The sequence below is a fragment of the Candoia aspera genome, chromosome 3 (genome assembly GCF_035149785.1).
Source record: "Candoia aspera isolate rCanAsp1 chromosome 3, rCanAsp1.hap2, whole genome shotgun sequence".
In the NCBI taxonomy this organism is placed as follows: domain Eukaryota; kingdom Metazoa; phylum Chordata; class Lepidosauria; order Squamata; family Boidae; genus Candoia; species Candoia aspera.
The window spans coordinates 195,907,108-195,930,863 of NC_086155.1; the positions used below are offsets into that span (position 1 = coordinate 195,907,108).

The following is a 23,756-nucleotide window of genomic DNA, read 5'->3' on the forward strand; positions in this document are numbered from 1 at the left end:
CAGTTTTCACACTGCCATGTTGATACTGAACAATGCAGCACTACCATAGTTCTGAGACTTTGATATAACATGTTTAATAATAACAAAAATGTGGTAGTCACTTCAAATATAAATTTCATAAGGAAATCCCATTGGTGGTATAAACCTACCGTCTGCTCTTTGAATGACAGGGTATGTCATGTTTAAGGCTGTTTTCTTCTATTTGAAGCGTGTGGTTGAAGGATCCATCAAGCTCTTGCACTGTCACTTTTAGTGGACCCTTGGAAAAGATATATGGTTAGCAGGTAAAGTACCATTACTCATAATGATCTATGACAGCCCAAGTTGCATTTCCACTGATACCCTCTTCACCTGCACAGGGGAGGCTGAAGAAACTGATTTGACCACTGTCACTTAGTGTACTTCAAAGACAAGCAGAGGTTTGAACTTGAATATATTTATTGCACGTACTAAATCCTGTGTTTAATATATTTGCTCTCTGTCAGCTATTTCTTGCTGGAAAAACTTTAAAGTAATCCTACTGCCGTACTATTTTACATATTAAAAAGCAGGCTTGGATATTTTTGACATTCAAAACATAAACAGAGGCTAGAAGTGAAATGAATTCAACACCTTTACCTAGTTTTATTTAAGTATTGACCAAGGTTTAGTTGACGGTAATAGCATATAACAGAAAGAATTATAAAAAACATGGATAAAATCCAACATAACATAAGCAGAATTCCATTCATGCAAAGAAACATTCAGTTCCATTTTGTCTCTTGTTCCCTAAGCTATTCTTCTCATCTGCTCTGGAGTATGGTATCCTTGACTCTAGAGGATATTTGGAGTGGGGCTATAGAGAAGGAAGTGAAAATATTCCACAGGTGGACAGAAAAAAAGGATACAGCCTTAGAGCTTAATGAATGAAAGGATACTCAACTTTCATTAATGAGACACAAAAGAAGCATTTAAAATAAGTGGGGGCCATTACTTCTGCCAACAGAGGTCAGGCTAATAAAATGGCCATTTAATTCAATGGTAGTAACTTAACACAAAAGGAACTATAATGCAATATTTAGCCAATTTGACAGATTTCAGGAAAAGATGGAAAAAAGTAAACTTACCACATATTTCTGTGTTCCAGGAGAGGTATAGTCTTGCTTGATTTCTAACTCGAGTACATTTCGTTTTCTATTAAATGCAAAACTGCCATAAAATTTGACCACACTGCTTTGATCTCTGCCAAACTTAATAGGATAAAAACTGATACCTTATATATTTCTCAAGCTTATAGACTCAACTGCAATGCGCAAGTTTCACCTATTTAGGGTTTGGAAGAACCGTGTCTTCTCTGATGAATATGTCAATAACAATCCCAAATTGTTAAAAGTTATTTTGCATACAGACATCTTTGCATTTCAAATATTTATCTTGCTCTTGTATGAAATCTGAATCTGAACAGTCCTAATGTAGATTAATAAAGGTAAGTTAGTTACATGTACAGGTAGTCCTTGGTTAACAGCAGCAGTTGGGACCAGACTGTCCACTGCTAAGCAACATGGTCATAAAGAGCAACATCCTGTGACCATGACACTTAGTGACAGCAGTTCTGGCACTTCCAGTTGCTGCTGTTAAGAGAATATCATGCTGTCATTAAGTGCGATGTCATGAAGTCACCGTTTGCGACCTCCTGCTGGCTTCCCCATTGACTTTGCTAGTGGGAAGCCAGCAGGGCAGGTTGCAAATCGCAATCATGTGACCATGGGCTGCTGTGATGTAATAACCATGAGCCGGTTGCCAAGCGCCCAGATTGCAATCATGTGACTGGGGACCCTGCAACAGCTGCAACTACTGTATGAGGATCAGTCGTAAGTACCACCCATTCAGCACTGTTGTAAGTTCAAATGGTTGCTGAAAGAGTGATCAGTCAGCGAGGACCACCTGTAGTTACACGTAACATTTTTTGACTGCAGAGCTTCACATGTCAAGTCTCCCCCACCTCTGTCCAACAGAATGAAATACCTCAAATCTGCCCTAGGTTAAATATTCTAGAGTAGACTTCAAATGAAATCACTTTCTTTTTAGGCTGCTGATGGAAGCATTCCATTAACAGAAAAGTTGCAGCCGGCTGCAAATCATAAAAAAATTGAGCAATTAAAGGAAAAACAAATGCTGGAACTGGCTCATTGTATCATTTTGCAAATTTCATATATTCTGGAGAGCTCCCGGGGTGTTTAGAAAATTAGGCTTGATTAAAAGTAATGGGTTAATGAATGACAATCTGTGCTGATGCCAAATAAGACACCTGTAAAATGAACTAAATTGAGTTTGCTTCAATTTGAGAATCTCCTTCATGTGCTAGATTTTGAACTGTTTTTGAAGCAACAGTTTAGGATTAGCAAAGCACACTTTTAAAAGAGAAGCACAGTCTCTCCTTACTGAAGGAATTACCATTTTTGGAATTCCTCTATCCACAACATATGGCTTCAGGAAACGGCAAATCAAGGTACACTATATTTTGGGTAAAGAATATACTTCTGTACGTGATGAAGATGTGAACAACGTATGAAATTCATCGTCCAGAATCATCTTCCATGATTAATGCATCTAAAACAGATGTTTTAGATTCCATCTCCCATCAACCCCAAATACAGATCACCTTTACACCCTCACCTCATTTAGCAACTGCAATCCATTCCAGTGACTTTGTTGTGAAGCCAAATGGTCGCTAAGTGAATATGTGACTGAGAGGGACGCTGCAAAGTTTGCTGGTTGCTGCCGTCTCTTTCAGATAAAGTTTTCCCATGAAGCTAGACCAGTGTTACCCAATCTAGCGTGTGTTGTTGTCAGGTGCAGAAATTTGGTCATAAGTGCACACATTGGTCAGAAAATGACTTTTTACTACTCTTTACCTCTATTGTTGTACAGGTAGTCCTTGGCTAACCATGGTAACTGGGACCAGGGACTCTGTTTCTAAGTGACAGGGTTCTAAAGCGCAACATCACATGATCACACCGACTTATGACAGCGGTTCCAGTCATCAGGCAAATTCCTTTTTTAGGCATGATGTCATATGATCGCCATTTGTGATCTCCTGCCAGCTTCCCCATTGATTTTGCTTGTCAGAAGCCAACAGTGAAGGTCACAAATGACAACCACGCGACCGCCGGACACTGTGACCATTGTAATTGCGAACTGGTTGCCAAGCGCCTGAATTATGATCACATGACCGCAGGGACACTGCAACTGATGCAACTTCCAGGGCCCATTGTAAGTCTCCTCATTCACCGCTATCATAATTTTGAATGATCGTTAACTGAGGACTACTTGAATTTGTGAATGGTCGTTAACCGAGGTAGTAACTAAACAAGGAGTGGCTGCACTGAGATTGGCAGAAATCTGCACCTTAATCATCGAGGACACTACATGGGTGAAAACTATCTATGGAAACAAAAATCCTGTTGTATTTACTTTTGTGAACGTCATTCTATCCACAAGGTAATATCCCCACAAACTAACAGATTAGAACTGCCAAGTAGATTTGTGAGTTTCAAGATTGCACCAACCATTCCTTGTCATTAACTCGTACAGTAATTTAAATTACTAGTATGCATTGTCACAATTGTTTTGGTGTTATGATTACATTTTTAAAATTCAAACCTGAGAATCCATTTACCTGTGGTATTTTCATTAATCTGTAATGAAGATTTACAAGAATCCTTGGGTAACATTGCCCTGAATTCTACTAGAGTTCCTGTCTGTTTTTCAGAGGGGCCACACTCCTTCCAAGATACTCCCACTACCATAAAACATTTAAGCATTAAATAAAACCACCATCAAAATGGGATTGGTCCTTACTAAAGGCGACAACAGCTTGAACAATACCAGTCAAAGAGAAAATCTTTAGCTCAGGGTTGAACTGTGGAGTTCTTGGTGCTGAGCCTTGTTGTTTTCTTGCAGACGTTTCATTGCCAGACTAGTCAACATCTTCAGTGCGAAACTTTCAGTGTTTTTCAGTGTTTCATACTGAAAATGTTGCCTAGTCTAGCAATGTAACATCTGCAAGAAAACAACAAGGCTCAGAGAGCACCAAGGACTCCACTGTCTGAACAATATTGTCAAAGATTGTTTTTCATATCTCAAACCATTCATTTAGTTGGCCCTACGAACAGCTGCTTTTCACCTTCATGTGAGTAGCCCAAAGTGCAATAGAAAAGGATACACCCACTGCTTAATTAAAGGTTGGATGTCTTTGCCAGACACATTGGAGATGGACTTCAAAAACCCAGATGTAGAAACCAGCATCTGACTCCACATATGAGATTGGAACTTCTGGGAAGAGGCTGTGCTAGCTAGACTCAACAATTTGTTGAAAACCTATGATGAAATTAAGTCAGATTCATAAATTGGTCAGATTCATTAATTTGAAGTGATTCTTAAATTATTGAGTAATGCAAGTGACAGCAACATAATTGTACACCTTTAAAAAAAGGAATGTTCAAGTGTCTGAAGACTGAAAATCACACTTGACCTTTGAACATAGAACCAGACCAAAAACATTTAATTTAATTAAAACAATTAAAAGATCATTTCTCCTACACTAGATAATTTCTGCCTTCTGTCACTTAAAAAGTAACATCAGCAGCAAATGTTGGAGGAACTTTGGTTGTGTTCCTTTGTGTTGCACCTCTGATAAAAAACAAGATTCGTACTGCTTTTAAACATTCTATGGAGAACAGAGAAGCAGGGAGTATCAGAAAGACCAAATTTAAATATTTCACTGAAACAAAAGTTAGCTTACTTTTTGAACTCAGCATAGCATGTGAATTCAGCTAGTGTACTTTTCAACTATATTTATGTCTTAGCGCTGTGAAAATACAGCCAGTTATAGTTTATTGAACTCAGAGTTCAGTAAGTCCTTGCTCAATATACAAATTAAATCTAAACTTCAAAACACATCTGTTACATACAGTATAACGTCATTACTCCTGCAACTACTCTTGACATGAACACATTTCTGAAAATTGATTAGTGCCAAAATGCATTCTGTTTGCAAATTAAACATAAACAATGTCTTGCTGGATCAGCCTAATGTCAATGTCTCTGAGCTAACTTTCTGTCTCTAAGAACACACACGAGAGCTTTTCCTGGCTGTTTATCCCAATTACTCCTGTTTAGATTAATACAGCCTATATTCCAGAATGCCTTTTAGGACATCACTGTTTATACACTCAGTATCCAATACAAGGTAAGAAAAAACATGCTTCTAAAAGCATTAGGTTTATTTTAATTGTTTCCATGGGAAAACCCTCAGAACAGATTGAGTTGTTTACATCAATAATGAGTGTAACCGTTTTGTAAGCAGAGATCTGATTCCATGGCACGCTATTGTAGACCAAAAGTGGAAATCTGGATTTAGGTACAGAACAACTCAAACTGCAAGGGACAATTAAAGGCCAGCCATGTAAATAGGTGCTCATACTATCTAGACCAGTGTTTCTCAATCGTGGCAACTTTAAGCACAGTTGGCTGGGGAATCCTGGGAGTTGAAGTCCACCTATCTTAAAGTTGCCAAGGTTGAAAAACGCTGATCTAGACTCAGAAAATGATGACAAGGTAACATGATGCAGTTGCTTTGTTAATCACCTATTTCGTCTGTAAGAAATGTAACAAAAAAATCCAAACAAGTATCAATACAGCAAATATTGTTCAGGATTTCTCTTTTAAGACTTTTCCAAACCAAACAATATAAAGTGACAACAGATTGTTTTCCTACAACCTGTTCCCAAAGGCAATTCCCATCCATTTGTCTGGATTAAAGGTAGTCCTCAATTTACAACCACAATTGGGACTGGAATTTCCATAAGTTGTTGCGGTCATAAGTCAAGTCACCACATGACTGGACCTGATTTTACAACCATTTTTTCAGTGGTTGTTAAACGAATCACCATGATCGTTAAGCAAATCCAGCTTCCCCAATGGGTGTTTTTTGCCGGAAAATGGCAAAAAAACTTTGCAAAATGTGATCACGTAACCGTGGGATACTGCAACCAGTCATAAATACAAGCTGGTTGCCAAGCACCCAAAATGCAATCATGTGACTGCACAGGGGGGGCGATGTTTTGTGACGCTCAGAAGTGCTTTACAGGCCACAGAGCGCCCATTCCAAGGCCGTCATAACTACGGACCATCATTAAATGAACGGTAGTAAGTTGAAGACTACCTGTACAGTTACAATGTTTAAGTTTAATGTAATTTTTCACAATTTAAATATGTATATGACTGCAGAAATCTTATCCAACATCATCTTTGGGTACAGGTTAACCACTCATCTTAGCCAGCTTTGTTAACCAAATTCAAACCCCATTTACAAGTCTTATTTAAACAAAGTATCTCAAAGTTTTCTGAAGCACAAGGTAACTTTTCATAACCTCTCAGCATTAATGGAGGGTATAATGGAGAGAATTTCCTTATTTGTGATCTATATTTTATAAATTATATATAAGGAACTGAAATCAATCATTTTTAACAAGTTATAAATAAAAAAGAAATGAAACACTAATTGTAAAAGAATCAAATATTTTTCAAGAGATGATCCAAATACTTACTTGTAACATAAACTCCATGCTTATTCTGTTTTCTATCAGTCTCATAACTAAGTGGGCTTTGCACTGAAACATGGTATAGTATTCCCAGGATAATGTGTGAGGATGCTTTATAGAAAAATGTAAATGTGATGCAGGGCTGGAAAATTAAAGCAAGGTAATTTTTCATTCATGGTATAGTTTATATAAAAAACGTATTGCAGCCGAGACTACAACAGAAATAAAAAAGGCAGATGGGATTCTACCAGTTCATGAATTACACAGTATTAACTATAAACATCTACAATACTAAAAACAGAGTTCATGCTATTGTAAACTAACTATCTACAATACTAAAAACAGAGTTCATGCTATTGTAAACTTTATTCATTTCTGAAGAACATCTAAGCTAAGTGTAGGATGTAAAATTAAAACCAAAGTAATAAATAAAACATTCACCTGTTTCGAAAAGAAACAGTGATTTGCTTTTACCTGGATATTAGTAGCATTCTATGAACAATTAAAAAAAAAGTACACTGTTGTTCCTCTTTATCATCATGCTAAGAAATAATGGCTATTCCATAATTCATCCCTCAGTACGTGAATTTTATGGAAGATAACTTTTGGAAAACGTATTAATAGTTATGAAATAAGCCAAACGTTATTTTCATTTCTCCAGTGAACCTGTTTCTTTTCACTGGAAAGGTTTTTGAACATATATTCAGTTAATATATGTTACATGTTCAGTTATATATGTTCAGTTAATATACATTTCACAGGCGCACACACACACATACGGATAATATTTGACAAATGTGTCCTTCACAGGACCATCATAAAGAAATAATTTAAGCCTTAGGCCCAATTTCACATTACTTTTCTAATAGGCATATATTAATTGACCTGTAACTCTACCCATTGCTTACTAAACATACTTGTCTTTTTCTTTTCCTCCACCAAAGATTGGATGCAGTAAGACACCACCAGTCTTTAATTCATACGCCACTATTTTGTCTAGTTCCTGAAATGCAAAACATATTATATTGTGAGCGTGTACTTAGTTAAAAAGCGCAGACTAGTTATAGACTAGTACCACAACACACATATCAAGGCACGTAAGAACAAAAAGCATATTCTTTGAACCTAGTTATCTTTTTCTTACATATTTACGCACCCCAGAGAGGTTGTAAATTTGAATCACAAGCACATTCTTATTTTAAACCACATTCCACTGTTCCACTAACAACCATATTCTATAATGATTTGTAATCTAGTTCACAGGATCCTGGGGTTTCTCAGAAGCCTATCAAGATTACAGGTAGTCCTCACTCAATGACTATTCATTTAGCAATGGTTCAGACTTACGATGGTGCTGAAAAAAACCAACTTGTGACCAGTCCTCACACTTATGACCGCTGCAGCATCCCCAGAGTCACATGATCATGATTCGGGCACTTGGCAACTGGTTCACATTTACGATCATCGCAGCATCCCACGGTCATGTGATTGCCATTTTCAACCTTCCCAGCCAGCTTCCAGCAAGCAAAATCAATGGGGAACTGCCTGATGCGCTTAATGACCACACGATTCACTTAACAACCACCGCAAAGGACAATCGGGTCAGATTCGCTTAATGACTGCTTCACTTAGCAACCAAAATTTCAGTCCCAATTGTGGTTGTTAAGCGAGGACTACCTGTACTTAATTCAGAGGTCTGCAATGGAATATAGTTGCCGAGAAATGGCTGCTTATCTAACCCTACTACTGATGGCAAAGATAATGGGATAAATTACCAGAGAAAATTTTGGGGATGGATGAGGAAGGATTAATTTGGTTCACACTTTAATTTGAACTAACCAAGTTTGCCCTTTCCCAACAAATACATGAACCAGAACACAATTATCATTCTAATTTCTCCGAACGTTACAATGCAGTTTTCCAATTAAATATATGTACACACATGCATTAAAAAGACAAAGCTCCTTTGATCTGAGCTTGACTTGGTGACATCATAGACATATCTGTGAGATTGTGAGTTCCAGCTGAGTGACTTTGGGCCAATCACTCACCCTCGGCCAAAGGAAGAAGGCAAAGGCAAACCACTTCTGAAAACGTTGTCAAGGAAATGCAGTCACCAAGAGTCAAGACTGACTCAAAGCTCCCCCCACTCAAGAAAAGGAATACACATTTCCATACAAACATTTTACCTTTTGATATGGTCAACTGACGAATCAATAAAGTTATATTACATTACAAACATTTTACCAAAACATTTGTAAACTGATAATAGAAGAACAATTTGCTTTCAACTGTAGAAAATGAAGCTCTACATAGCCCCATCATGGGACTGCTGCTTCCTCCCCACACACACATTTTCTTGCTGGGTGTCTTATTCCTAATATTCAGAGGAATTGTTACTTGGAACTACAGTATGCTGGTTTCCTGAACCAGGGTAGATATATGGATCTCCAAACATCTGAAGAACTTCCAGATCAGGAATGGCTGAATTAGACAAAGCATTTTCTTGGTAGAGAAGTACAAAGTTCTCTAAAACAAGAGCCCAATTCTGACTCAGGTAGTAAACCAGAATCTTGGTTAGGCTACCACTGACACCAGGAGGGAGCTCACATAACTAAACACTCCTCTTTAAATATAAATTCCCCCCACATTAAGTATTAAAAAATCAAAGAGAAGACTAATATAGAACTGTTCTTCCTAACATCCTACCAGCTATCTTGTCACAACCAAAATCACACCAAGCGCTTTCCAGTTCTCAGAGCCTTGTGGATTTTTCTGTACAGTGACTTATTGACACTTAACTAATACTTAATTGGTTAGGTTAGGTCGGCACCTCAACACAACAAAATGCTGTATCAAAATATATCATTAGATTACATTAGTATTTCAGAAAGCTGTTTATCTGATCCATAGACCACCCAGGCCTTTAATCCACATTGTTTTACAGAATAGTTCCAAAATGGCACATACATGTTATTTGGATCTTGGTTTATGTCCCTCTATTTGTGATAACTTTGCTTTAAATATATGAAGAGCACCAACAGCTTTGGTGAATTTATCCTCTGGAGATTCAGAGATGCTTCCAAAAGTGCTGGATGTATTACCTCCTTAATCCAGTGACGATATTCATTAACACCAAAGGTTTTCTTCATCCAAAGTCCATAAATATAGCCAGAGATTCCCTTTAATACCCACTCATCTGACCTGTAAGCAAAAAAGAAAAGAAAAGAAAAGAACATCTCTCTTGATTCACAAAGTAGTCTAAATTCAGACTGCTCCTACCTGGTATTTTCCTAGTACCAATATTTTCACAGCTAAACAATGTTAGACATCTAAGTAACCAAAAGACAGATCATCTCTCAATTGAGGTATATGTCCTCAAGTGGGACCATGGAGAATCCCAAAGCTACTGAAAAACTTGGCAACTGAAAATTGTTCTGTTTCTGAAGAGTAGCCAAAGTTGCAGATTTTATTTATTCATTTTTATAAGCTTGTCTAACTTTAAATCCTCTCAGATTCCTGGCAGTTTACAAGGTGAATATATACATACATACATATGTGCCTTTGAGTCAGTGTTGACTCCTGGCGACTGCTTGGACACATCCCTGCAGTTTTCTTGGCAAGATTTCAGAAGTGGTTTGCCATTGCCTCCTTCCTAGGGCTGAGAGAAAGTGACTGGCCCAAGGTCACCCAGCTGGACTTTGTGCCTACAGTGGGACTAGAACTTAGGGTCTCCCAGTTTCTAGGCAGGTGCCTAAACCATTACACCAAACTGGCTCAATGATGAATAAACAACAATTAAAAACTATAGCCAAAGTAACTAAAATGTCTACAATAAAAAATTGAAGAAAAATAATAAATGAAACAAATTAAGATACCAAAGGTACACATACCATCGTCTAACAGCAAAACCATAACAATACCCAGCCATCACAGATGGCATCCTCTTTTTCTATAACTCACTTTGAAAGAGTTCAGTCTTTCAAAGCACAGCTTTCAAAAGGCAAGCAAAGATGGGGCAAGTCTTATCTCCAGAAAGAAATCGTTGCTCAAAGACAAATTGGGAAGAGCTCCAAAAGGACCTCTCCAGACCAGGCATGTACAGTTTGATGTAAGCAACTGTGATAAACACTGGAGAAATACAGTATTTATACAGGAAGTCCACACTTAATGACCGAAATTGGGACCGGCAACTCCGCTGCTAAGTGAAGTGGTCACTAAGTGGGAAATCACGTGACCGCGACTCTGCTTCCTGTCTGGAAAGAGACAAGACTAGTCAGTTTCACACCTTCAGCTTTTACCTCCTAACCACTCCCCCACCCTTTGGAAGGCTTGAGTGCCTGTCTTGTACACATCAAAAGCAATGCGATTGTGCTGGCAGCCCTGGGCTGCGTACCATGGGTGAGCTACTCAAACAGCTTTCAGTACTCTATTGAAAACCCTTCCTCTCCAATCTCTCTGCTCTGCGAGTTGGGGGATGAGAAAACGAGCAAGCAATTTCTGTAGGCAATCCCTCCTTTGCCTGACCCTTCCCCCCTCCTTGCAGAGCAGAGAGATTGGAAAAGAAGGAATTTCAAAAGAGTAAGCTGTTTGCATAGCATGCCCATGGCTTCCAGCCCCAGGCTGCTGGTGTGATTGCATTTCTCTCTATGTGTAGAAGAGCAAACAGCTTACTCCCTTGAAATCCCTTCCTCTCCAATCTCTCTGCTCTGCAAGGAGGGAGGGAGAAAAAAACATTCACTTAAAGACTGTAGCCAGAACTGACATCATAAGCTGGGCACGGTCATGCGACTTTTCACTTTACCACCATGTCCCTTACTGACAGAGTTGCTGGTCTCAGTTGCACTCGGTAAATGAGGACTACCTGTACTTTCAATTTATCCTTTCAGAAATGCTTTCAGTTTCTGCTAATTAACCAGCCATGATTTGAGGTATTTGTTGAATATTTGTTGGGGGCTTTATTATGCTGGCTGGGGAGTTGAAGTCCACATATCTTAAAGTTGCCAAGGTTGAGAAACACTAATCTAAGTAAATTCAGCAGTGCTGTCAATGATGGTTTTTACAATTATTCATGAAGCCCATGATGGTACTAGTAGTAATCTACATTATATTTAGCATTATGCTAATCCTTCATATACTCAAATGCAAAATTCTTTCTCCAAAGTATTCATTTACTCACCAAGACATTCTAGATATAAAGCAGCCAAAGAACTGCTGGGCTAGAGCTTCAGCCAAGCACCTCCTGGTTAGAGGAGTCTCATCTATTATCATGGCACTGTGCAAAAGGTTTGTGCTAATTTAAAAACATAACAAAATAAATGTCAAATGGTGAAAAATTAAAAAAGCAAGCATAGTTTTTTATACTAATATAAACAAACTATTTTTATTAGTAGCTTTATAAAGCAAGTGAAACAACTTAATATATAGTACATAATAAATGTGTATTAGATTAACCAATTGTTTTAAGAAAAATATCACTATGCTGCAATTAAGTCTTGACATAAAAAAATCACTCCTTTTAAATATTTTTTTTTTAAAGACTGCAAAAAATAGAGTGCTAGACTACCAAAAGTAACCAACAGAAAAGAGCCATACAATATTAAAACAATTAATATACAACAAAATTAAAACTAAACTAAACCAAGATTAAAAGGAAAAAACACCCCCAACGCTTAAAGACCTTAACAGAACATAGCAAATTGCAGTATTAAACATCTAACATATATGTTAAACATACAGATGTCACTAGTTTACAAAATATTCCTTATAATACTATATTATCATCACATACAAGAAGTTTCGAAGCATTGCCTAATCATACCCCTGCATTATTGTAAAATACCATGAAATCTATACCAAAGGAGAACATATTGCTTCATTCTTTGATTAGTTGAAGATACTAATGTATTTCTAGAAGAGATACATTACACATTTCCAAAGCCAATCCTTAATATCTGGAATAATATCACTTTTTCAATATCTCACTGTAATTCTCTTTGCCACTCCCCATCCATAATTCCTCAAAGACAGACAGATGCCCCAGTTTGGGGATATACTTCAGAATCACATTAACATCTTTATCATTTAAGGATTTCCCCCTGAATCTACTTATATACACTGAAATACTGTTCCAAAAGAGTACCAATATTTCCCAAGACCAAATCATGTGTGTCAATGAGCCTTCGACCTTTCTATACGTTACCTCTAACAAACAAAATCTGATGGCCACCCTTTCAAATACGTTCTTTGGGGAGTCCAATAAACTTGAAATACAACTTTTGTATTAATCGAATTCAACAATCTTCAGTATTAAATCAGCCTAACAATCTTGACAATAAAATAGAAATACTATTACTTAATACTGTCCTATCTAGTTTTGCTATTTGGATCCAAAATCACCTATCAGTAATACTGATATTTGTTTATTAGATTACAACTGTATTTATTTTGCAAAAGTTGAAGTCACTATGAATGCAGATGGTGGCATACCTTCTGAGCAGGCATGCATAAAACTGCACAACTCTTGTTAATCATGCAACGGAGTAAACTCTATCAATCGTTTTTACCCTATTGGCTCTTTTTTATTTCAGCTACATCAGTCCAGTATCTTAGAAATAAGAACTGATGTTCTTCAGAACTCAAAACCATAAAAATATTTATTTCAGTATTTCTCTTACAAAGACAAATACCACCAAATTGCTTTGTTTCCCCACATATGCACACATACACTTTTGCTTTTTTGAACAAAAAATCAGGTATAAAGTTTGCTTCAAAAATTGTAAGAGTCTTTCAAAGTAGGGTTAACGTTTACAGAGTCGTACTTCAGCCTTCTAAGGAATAGCAACTTTCACATCTTGCCATGATTCATAATTTGTAGCTACAGAATTGAAATTTGAAGCCCTCAACACAGACAACACCCTATGTCTTTAAACCTGACTCCAGAGAACCAAGTCAATTTGAAAATAAAATTGACAAATGTCATTTAAATGGTTAGCATTTTTGTTATTTAAATTTTTATTCATCAGTAGACTACAGATTCATCATACAATACTAATCAAGAACTTTTAACTATAGTTTGATGAATAAGCCATAATGGTCTAGTCTACATATAACACTGAACAGGTGGATTCATTCCACAATAGTAAAAAACCCCTATCGTAAGTCTATGATAACTTAGCATAAGCTGTGAACTGAATATGTTGGTATCATCAGTCCTAAACTAGAACCAATCCAAAGCCATTCACTCTACAGATTAATTTTCAACAATGCTAAAGCTGAATTCTAATAGTCCTATCTATCCTATCAGTGAATGTTCACTGTTCCTCAAAAAAAAAAAATCTACCTTTGCTTAATATATTTTTCCTGGCTAACTGTCACAGGTTCTTTTTTAAATGTAGTCAATTAGACTGACCCAGAATCAAGAGAGACCCAAAAGCACTGGACCCTGGACAAGGGGTTTCTTTATATCTCCCTATAAGGGTTGGAGAGTCGGAAGCGACTGAACGAATAAACAACAAAAAAAAAGGGTTGGGGAGATGCCTTATTTTGTAAAAACAAACATACAAAAGCAATATGTGAGTGCTTCCTATATTCCTATTGCTATTTCTACTACTATTATTACTATTACTATTCTATTATTATTATTATTATATTTATACTGTATCTATTACTGTTCAATATGTAATACTCTTATCAACTAGTACCCTCTTACAATTACCTATATACTATGTTCTATACCAGTGTTTCTCAACCTTGGGAACTTTAAGATGTGTGGACTTCAACTCCCAGAATTCTGCAGCCAGCATGGCTGGCCGGGGATTCTGGGAATTGAAGTCCACACATCTTAAAGTTGACAAGGTTAAAAAACACTGCTCTATACTATTACTAGTAAGTACCAACATTTCTTTCTTAAGCCTTTTCTGTCTTAAGTCCCCTCTCCCGAGATTTCTTCTTCTTCCTCTGTTAATGGACAGCATGTAGAGCTCTTGAGCCTTTTCTACATTGTGCTTTCTCTTCCTGGGCCTCTATATATCTTTTCCTCTCCCTAGACCATCCACTCCTTCTGAAGGAAAAATGCCTTCTTTCATTTGGCTGCTGTACTCTGCCTGCTGGTGTCTGCAGAGCTCCAAAACACACATCTCCTCCAATCGAAGCGAGTATTTGTAGCTCAGGGTTGAACTGCGGAGTCCCTGGCTCCACAGTAGGCTCAGAGAGCACCAAGCACTCCACACATCTCCTCCATTGTCCTCTCATTTCCCCACCACCACACCTGTGTCAAGGTTGCAGATTTATTGGCCACTCTGCCATGCTGCTGCTGGGGAGAAGGCTCAAATGGGAGGGAAAGAAGGCAGCAGAGGTGTCTGCAGTTTTGTTCCAGCAGCCTGCTCCTTCACACTAATACAAAAATGATTTTGATTAAAACCTTTCTTTACTGCATAGGCAGCGATACATAGTTGATATCCAGGTATTTCTTACAAAAACTTAGTCACATACCGCTACTGGGAATGTCCCAACCCCCTGATCTCTTCTAGGGTGGACCCCTGGAGCATTTTCTTTCTGCTAGACTGCGTAGAGCAGGCAGAGTCTATCTGAAGAAGACAGTCCCACAGGTAACAAATCCCCAAGCAGGACTTTATAGGTAATCAGCAGCACCTTGAACTGGGCCTGGAAACCTACTGGCAACCAATACATCTCTTACAAAGCTGATGCTATTTTGCTAAATCGACTAATATTGATCAGCAAGCAAGCAGCTGCATTCTATGTCAATTGCAGTTTTGAAGCCATCTTCAAGGACAGCCCCACTTAAAACAAACCATGGCAGTTTAGTTTTTGCTTAGACAGAACAGTTATAATAAATACCAACCTAAAAATGCTCATAGAAGCATAAGCAGCTACTTCCACATAGGCCTCGTCCACAAAAACTGTTTTGAAGCAGGAGTAAGGGTAACGACAGGTAAGTATCTCTTCATAGAATTCAAATATTTCATGGAGATATGACGTCGTATGTTTGAGCAGGGGGAGAAGTTGGGGTAAACAAAAATGGGTGACCTAGGATAATAAAACGAACTTAAAATGTAATTGAATAATTTGATTACAATAGCAACAATAACAACAGGAATAACTCTTTGCTCAGGTGCTACCAGCAATTTTTGGCATGTGCTGCTAAATATAACACAGTATTTAGAAATCCAGGAAAAGGACATTAATGATAGCCTTCAACAAACGGTCTCAAACTTTGGAAAATAAGTTGTATATCATAAAAAGCAACATTAAACTAAAACTGGGAAATTATATGGAATCAGATATATGAATAATGAAATATTACAAAGCAAAAACAGAAAAGGACAAAAGCCAGTAGAAGTTTAATATCAATTTCTTTTGCCTCTTTATCCAACTGTAGCCTTGAAAATTAAGGACAGACCACAATGAGTATCCTAGTAAAAGTATAATTATCTTAAAATGTGTATAAAGTGGTATCTCAATCATATTACCAAAACTTCACACTAAGACAAATCTAGTTCAATATTAAGAGTCACATAAAATCATCCAAGAGCATTACCTCATGCATATATGGATCAACAAGAATTTCAAAAGGTCCAATAGCCAAAGAGATGTTAGATGCAGCAGTAGGTATCGCCAGCATATAATGGAAGGTCTTTCTTCTCATATCATGAGTATACACAGTTTCCACTAAATCACCACTTGAGACTGCTACCATTGTGGCATCAACTGTATACTCCAGTTTCCACGTGCAGAGTTCTGAATATGAGTCAACACAAGGAAACCAGAACCTAGAGAGAAAGTTGATAAAACAGAAAGAATTACTCTTTCCACAATAAAGAGAAGCCATACTTGCATTCTGAGGGACGCGGTGGCGCTGCGGGTTAAACCGCTGAGCTGCCGATCGGAAGGTTGGCAGTTCGAATCCGCGTGACGGGGTGAGCCCCCGTTGCTAGTCCCAGCTCCTGCTCACCTAGCAGTTCGAAAACATGCAAATGTGAGTAGATCAATAGGTACCGCTTCGGCAGGAAGGTAACGGCATTCCGTGTCGTCATGCTGGCCACATGACCCGGAAGTGTCTACGGACAACGCCGGCTCTAAGGCTTAGAAACGGAGATGAGCACTGCCCCCTAGAGTCGGACACGACTGGACTTTATGTCAAGGGAAACCTTTACCTTTACCTTATACTTGCATTAGTAGACGGGGGGGAATCATCAAAGTCCACAGCTAAGTGATAGCTTTATCAGGACCAACAAAAATCTTAAAAACTTGCATCCAGCAATGGATTTTGTACTCCTTTCCCTAATGTTAAGCTAATCTCCTACAGGAGATAGATACTGTGATACTGTGAAACATGATACGTACATGAAAGCATTTTGGCTTTTAAGTTTACCCAAAGAATATAGTTGTATTAACAATCATTGTATAGGCAGTTATAATCACTGATCCTAACTAAACCCTTGTCCCTTACTGCATTGTATCAATAACAAAAAGATGCAAGAACGACTTATCTCAAGAACTACCACAAACCTGCCTTTTTTTGACTGAGTTCCTGATAAGGCTTCAACTACGAATTGTACTGCTTTTCTTTACAGACCACAATCAATATATTAAGGTAAAATATATAACAGCTGTATAATGTTTTTTGATCAGAAGCAGCAAGACCTATCAATTTAGAAATGGATAAAAGCGTTTAAACATCAGGATGCAGTCCTACAGTACTGAAACTTGGGATGACTCTAGGATTTCTATTAAATTTTTACTTTATGGTAACGCTTCAGGAATCTGTACTTCAAAGAACATTTGTAATATATTTTTGATTCAAGATAGTGGTGCCACTGATCATAATAGCCTAGCAAGAAACAAAGCACATTGTTCAGTAAGTAATGTTGAATAAATGTGCATGCCTTAATCTGGGGAAAATATCTTAGTTGCACCTTAAACCAATGACTTGTCTGTCATCAAAATGAGGGGGGGGAAAGGACCTTCATTAATTCCTTTACTGACAGACATCTCCCATTCAGGTAAATAATATGCTAGTCCCACATGTGTGATCTGTGGATTTCAACATTCTGAAAACTTATTTTTTAAAAAAATTGGAAGTTTTTTTCTACTTTAAAGATTTAAAAATTCTATCTTTTAATACAGAATTTCAATACTTTTATCAGTTTTATCTGAATTAGTAGACAAACAATAGATTTAAGGCAATACTGAACATTTACTGTAAGAAAGAAAAATACTATACCACTGATTTTGAACTTTTAAGCACTTCTTAAACTGTCAGAAAATGTAATTTTCTGCACATTAGTATAAACCAACTAAGAATCCTACATTAGTATAGAAGAATAGCAACCAATTCAAAGGAGATCAAAGAAAGATAGAAGGAGTATCCTGAAATACTGTACAGTAGAGATGTCAATGTCCAAGATACTTTAGAACAGTGTTTTTCAAACTTGGCAACTTTAAGATGTGTGGACTTCAATAATTTCCCAGCCAGATACAACAACTGCCTTAGAACTGAGAATGATATCAGTGGTAGATAGCTTCTGCCTCTTAGGATCAACTGTTAACAGCAAAGGAACAAACAGGCAAGAAATAACCCATGGACTAGCACTTGGTAGAGCAGCCATTGAAGGCCTTGGAAAAGTTATTTAAATGCCGTGATGTGTCTATACCCACAAAGATCAGAATCATGCAAGTCATGGAATTCCCTGTAACACTCTATGGAAGTGACAGTTGGTCTTTCAAGAAGCGGGATAGGAAGAGTTTTGATACTGTTGAACTCTGGTGTTGAAGACTCTGAGAATACCATGGACAGCCAAGAAAACAGACCAATGGATCACTGAACAAATCAATCCAGAGTTCTCACTCGAGGCACAAATGACCAGGCGCAAATTATCCTACTTCGGACACGTTATGTGAAGCATTAGCTATCTGGAGAAGGGTCTAATGCTGTGAAAGGTGGAAGGAAAGAGAAGAAGAGGACAACCAGCAGCAAGGTGGGTGGATTCAGTTACAGTGGCAATGAGTGCACCGTTGGAAGATCTGAAAGTCCAGGTTGGGGATAGACTGTCATGGAGAAAATCTTCTCAGGGGAGATGGGCGGTGGTAGAATTCGAAAAATAAACAAACAAACAAACAAATAAATAAATAAATGTGGTTGCTAAGAGTTGACAGCGACTTGATGGTACATAATCAATTGAGTATAGAAAAAAAGAAAATAAATTTAGTTATGTACAAAAGAACTATAAAATGCTATCTACATTTGCTTTGAAAAACGGCAGTAGATAGTATACTCCTTATCAATATATTCATGACATTTTTTTCCTCATGACTTAGAAACAAACAGGCAAGAAATGTAGAAATCCTAAAATACTCTGAAGTAACTGTGAAGCAAAATGGGCTAAATGTCTAACTCTTTCAGCACTTTACAACAGACATGACAGAGAGGAATGCACATACCAGTTACTAAGAAAATAAGACTGACAAATCTCACCTTGTAGAATTCTGATAACCACAAGAGAAAACATGAGCACCTCTTTCTGCCAAGCTGCCTTCCACATTAGGGACCACAAAATGAAGGCCTCCTTTTGGCTGATCCAAAGAAAAGTTGATGTGTACCTTTAACACTTTTAATTCTGTAACAACAGAAAATAACCACTACTTTAAAATGTATACATTCATCCTTGCTTTCAAGAGAATTCTGCACTTATAATATTAATGTACTTGGAAAGAGAAAATTAGGAAGCTGAAAGCAGTGTAGGAATCCTAACAAAATCCTAAATCTCTATTTTAAAATGTGTTGGCTGAGAATAAGAAATCAGAAACATTTCTCTTAATACTGTCTTTCCTGTATATTAGCCTACAATGCTTGAGAGAACTCCCAAAATTGAATTGCTTACCCATTCTACAGTTCCTCAAAAATCAAGTGATTACTAAATGGCACTGATCCACTGCCAATATGGAGTATATAGATGTCATTTATAACAACTGGAATTCAAAGATACAGTATCGTTATTTCACAAATCAATAGGTATACTGTACCATCAACATGTTTCCAAAGCTCTGATGGCACTTTAATACACAACTCTCCATTCCCAGCATCTGGATCCACAGCACTGACAGCAGCAGCATAGGCATTGGAAAAGTAATTGAGATTTCGCCTGCAACATGAATATATTGTTTCAAGTTTCAACACAAACTGGATTAAAGAAAGGTAATTCACATTTTGGAAGCAGCTCCTCCCCAAAATAACAAAACATTCCAAAGTAATAACCCTTCAAGCAATTACTGTATTTCTAAGACAATACATTCTTCTACCAACCTGGAAAAGCCATTCAATAACCACAGAACATCTGAACTAAGTGTTTTAAGAAAATCATTCACTAACCATGAGAAAACTATCCCATATTGTATCATCCCATAACATGGATTCAGCACATGGAGCAAGGCCTTATACAAAACAATTTTAGGGGTTATGATCTAGGCTTCTGCAGGTTGCAAAACAGGGCTATATATAACCCTTTATATAAGTTAGGCTGAGCGTTTATGGCAAAATAAAATCTTGGATCCAGACTGTAGAGGCTGTCACTATCAACGGGACCAGAAAATCAAATCAGTATAATTGCCATAAAATTGACAAAATAGCTTTTTTTGCTACTCCACACGTGACAAAACAATTTTCCAAATGACTAGACTGCCTATACAATTGACTTGATATACTTTATATTGTGTATGTCGTACATGCAGAGTTTTTGGATACATAAAATTTTGAATTACCAATGAATGAAATTGTGAATTAAGAATTAACTTTCCAGTAAGTGGTAACAATGAATCCTGTTCATTATGGCTAACTTATCTAAATCCTGTTGCATTCTAGCAGTTGTGGTTTCACACTCAGTTGATTTGTTTGCCTACATGGCTTTACACTATATTCCTAATAGTCTTTTAAATTCTGCATTATCATCAATATTTTTGCTCTAGTTCTCAAAACATCTCTATTTAGAAGGAATCTGTGGTTCTGAAATCCAATTTATAATCTGCCATGAAAATCAATGATAATGACATGTACATTAGCCAGTGTGACCTGGTACTTACTGTTTTGACTCATGGTGACAAACTTCTAGTGTTGGATCATTATATATAAAAGCTGCTTCCAGATCATTGACTCTTACTCTATATATCCTGCACTGCTTACTGTTCAGTTTAATTCTGTTCAGGTTTGCAACTGTAGGGAATATTGTCAGCTCCACATAGCCCTACAATTAAAAAAAAAGTCAGACTCCATATAATTAGTAAGTTTTAAGCTCAAAAAGCTCATACTCAAAGCTATTTGTTTTTTATAAAACAAAGAGGTGCACAAATGATTCTGTCCAAGGAACAGCTGGTTTGGGATGATCTGAACCCAAACAAAACTTATGCGTTTTGGTGTGATATGCAATGCTGGGACATTTGCAGCTGAGGTAAAACAGGGGAGGGAGGGATGAGAAGATGCTAGGAAAACTGCGGCCAGATAGAGGCAAGAGGTTATTTCAGCCTTGCCCCTGATGTTCACTCTGGCATCTCTCTGGATTTTGTTTCATAGCTAAAACTCAGAACAATCAAACTGTTCTGAATTTTCTTTCTTTCATACCAAAGCTGATGCAAAACTATTAGCAGAACTTCTAGGATGCAATGGTTTGTTTGAGGGACAAACCAAAACCTATTTTCTATTTCAAACAGACCCTTATTTATAGTATGAAAAAGAGGTCCCTCCTCTATCATCTGAGTAACTTTTGCTTTCCCACTGACGTTTCTAATATTACTGTCTAGCGTTGCACTGTCCTCCTCAGAAACAAAACAGTAACTTTAGAACGTTTGCTTTTGACGCTTTTGGATACATTTTTTGATCAGTGAAGGAATTCCCACACAGAGATTAAGGCCCCTATATTATTTAGAAGGAAAAGCATATATTCCTTTTCTTTTCAATTAACTTGCAAAATGAGTTTAGCTCACAAAAATGCGTTAGTGCAGAAACATTCAAACTATGATCTGGGCTAAAATCAAACACAGAATATATTGTGCAAATAGATAGTGTCAAATGAAGTATTTTTCTTCGCATCTTCTCTTTGAGGAAGATGACAGGAACAAGTTCAATGGCTAAGCAGAGATCTGAAATTAGATCTTGCGGATCCAATCCATTACTAGCAGCAGTTGCTGGAGATTACATAAGAAGTTCTTTATACCATATCAGACTACAGCTTAGTTCATATATTGTGCTAAACCCTGTAATACTTTATTTATTTAAAAATATTTGTATGGCCAACCATCTTAGAGCACAACTCTGGGCAGCTCACAAACACAATAAAACCACAAAACCATAAAAATGTTAACACTCATTGTACTACGACAAACCAATGTAAACTACAGCTTATAGCTTAGCATAAATAATTTCTGAACTCAACCAACTGTGATTAACTCAGGAAAAATCATTAATGAAATCTGTACCACGTGTGAAGCCAGTACAGCCAGCCAGCCAGCCATCATCTACGCCACTGGGCATTAATTCAGAGATGTTTCCCCTTGATCTGTTATCTGAGCCTATCTGAGATGCAGAAACTGAGCTTGCAAGTTTTTGCATGCAAAGTTTGGTTTCTATTACTAAGCTATACTCCCTTCTTCTTAACATACTTACAACAACAGATTTTCTCTGGAAATTTATGTTGTTGATGCAAACCACTTGGTGGGTTGTGCTGGGAAAAAAAGAAAATTCAAAATAAATTAGAATTTGATAAATCTAAGTTTACAGAAATACATAACATTTGTAAAAACAGGTTCCTAGCTCATCTTCTTGGGTGTGCTGTATATAACATAATAGTTTTAAGAGGCTTGCTAGACATTTCTTTAGAATTATTCAATCCAAGGCTGGCTAAGGCTAAACAAAATGTATTTTCATTATGCATTATTTCACATTTAATGAAAAAGTTTTATACCATGTGTGAATATAAAACACATTCAGCACTAACAGTATAAACATACTGAGATTTCATTTTCATTCACTAAAAACAGTTCAGAAATGTATGTTTCTTAATATACATTTTGAACTAGGTAGGTAAATTGTTTCACTGACACCAAGAGCTTTCCTTTCTTACCAAATTTGAGATAAGAATTATTATGAGAATTTCAGAGAAAGATCGACATTTCAATTGTCCAATTCACTGCAAGCACACATGTCATGCTTATTTGTCCCCAAATTCTCAATTGTTCTCATCTTTCTCGGCTGATCACAGAGCAACCATATGTAGCAATAAATAATCCAAGTACACTCCCACATTAACTATGCTGAAATCAATGCAATACCTTGTAAATATAAGAACCAGTGTGAAACTTAAAAACTTGTTAAATGTATTTGACAATCTTACATCACTGAGTAATTCATAAAACTCACATTAAAAATCCAGTTCAAATTGTTTGTGGGAACATGCTGCATATTACCTTTAGGCACAAAGCTATTTTTGATATATAAAAAGCTATATCCCAGGTGGTTACATGAAGCAGAGGCCCCTCCCACAAAGATGAATTCTGTTTTATATGAAATTGATATCTATTCATTAAAATACAAGTTCAACAAATTTCTAATTTTGTTGTTGCTTATACCAGCCTTCAACAAGTAGGTAAATTTTGGACATTTGAATGATACTTCATGATAGCTTAAAAATGTAAATTATAGTTATAAGTATACTTATAATTTATAAGGTCTTGGGCTCTCAAATCCCTTGTCTCCTTTCTTCCTGTTCATGATGAGGGGAAGCACCAAATTTTGGTGAAAATCAAACATGTGTTACCACCACCACCACCCTCTTTCTCAGTCTTTCCACAGGTATTTCTAATTCTTCCTTTTTTGACAAGTTTCTTCTTATTAAAGCATTTTCAGCAGTAAATCTCAGAATAGTCCAAAGAGGCATCCAGAGGCAGCATTACCCATTTAAAAATGAAAAATGGGTGTAAAAATGCATACGATCAACTTAAGGAGTCCTTTATACTTTTTTTTTTCTAAATCAGAAAACTAGCAACACCAATTTCTAAGACTTGGTTATTTACACTTCATATTCAAGGCCATAATGTGATGTAATTATATGTTATATAGCAAGGAATCATATCTTTAAAAAAAGCTTTCCCTCGCTAGTTACAGAA

At 36.9% G+C, this 23,756-nt stretch overlaps 1 protein-coding gene across 1 annotated transcript in view; it reads right to left on the reverse strand.

The window, feature by feature from the left end:
• The window catches only part of TAF2 (TATA-box binding protein associated factor 2), a 65,184-nt gene extending 41,633 nt beyond the window's left edge, over positions 1-23,551 (reverse strand). The window contains exons 1-14 of the mRNA XM_063299631.1: positions 23,309-23,551; positions 22,258-22,312; positions 20,682-20,842; positions 19,629-19,747; positions 19,081-19,222; positions 16,144-16,375; positions 15,448-15,632; positions 11,764-11,877; positions 9,689-9,788; positions 7,502-7,587; positions 6,591-6,726; positions 4,205-4,359; positions 1,107-1,221; positions 150-259 (exon numbers count right to left, since the gene is read on the reverse strand). Of these exons, the coding sequence (XP_063155701.1) occupies positions 150-259; positions 1,107-1,221; positions 4,205-4,359; positions 6,591-6,726; positions 7,502-7,587; positions 9,689-9,788; positions 11,764-11,877; positions 15,448-15,632; positions 16,144-16,375; positions 19,081-19,222; positions 19,629-19,747; positions 20,682-20,842; positions 22,258-22,312; positions 23,309-23,400 (1,802 nt within the window). The 5' untranslated portion in view covers positions 23,401-23,551. The remainder of the gene's footprint in view (positions 1-149; positions 260-1,106; positions 1,222-4,204; positions 4,360-6,590; positions 6,727-7,501; positions 7,588-9,688; positions 9,789-11,763; positions 11,878-15,447; positions 15,633-16,143; positions 16,376-19,080; positions 19,223-19,628; positions 19,748-20,681; positions 20,843-22,257; positions 22,313-23,308) is intronic.
• Positions 23,552-23,756: the final 205 nt, after the last annotated feature.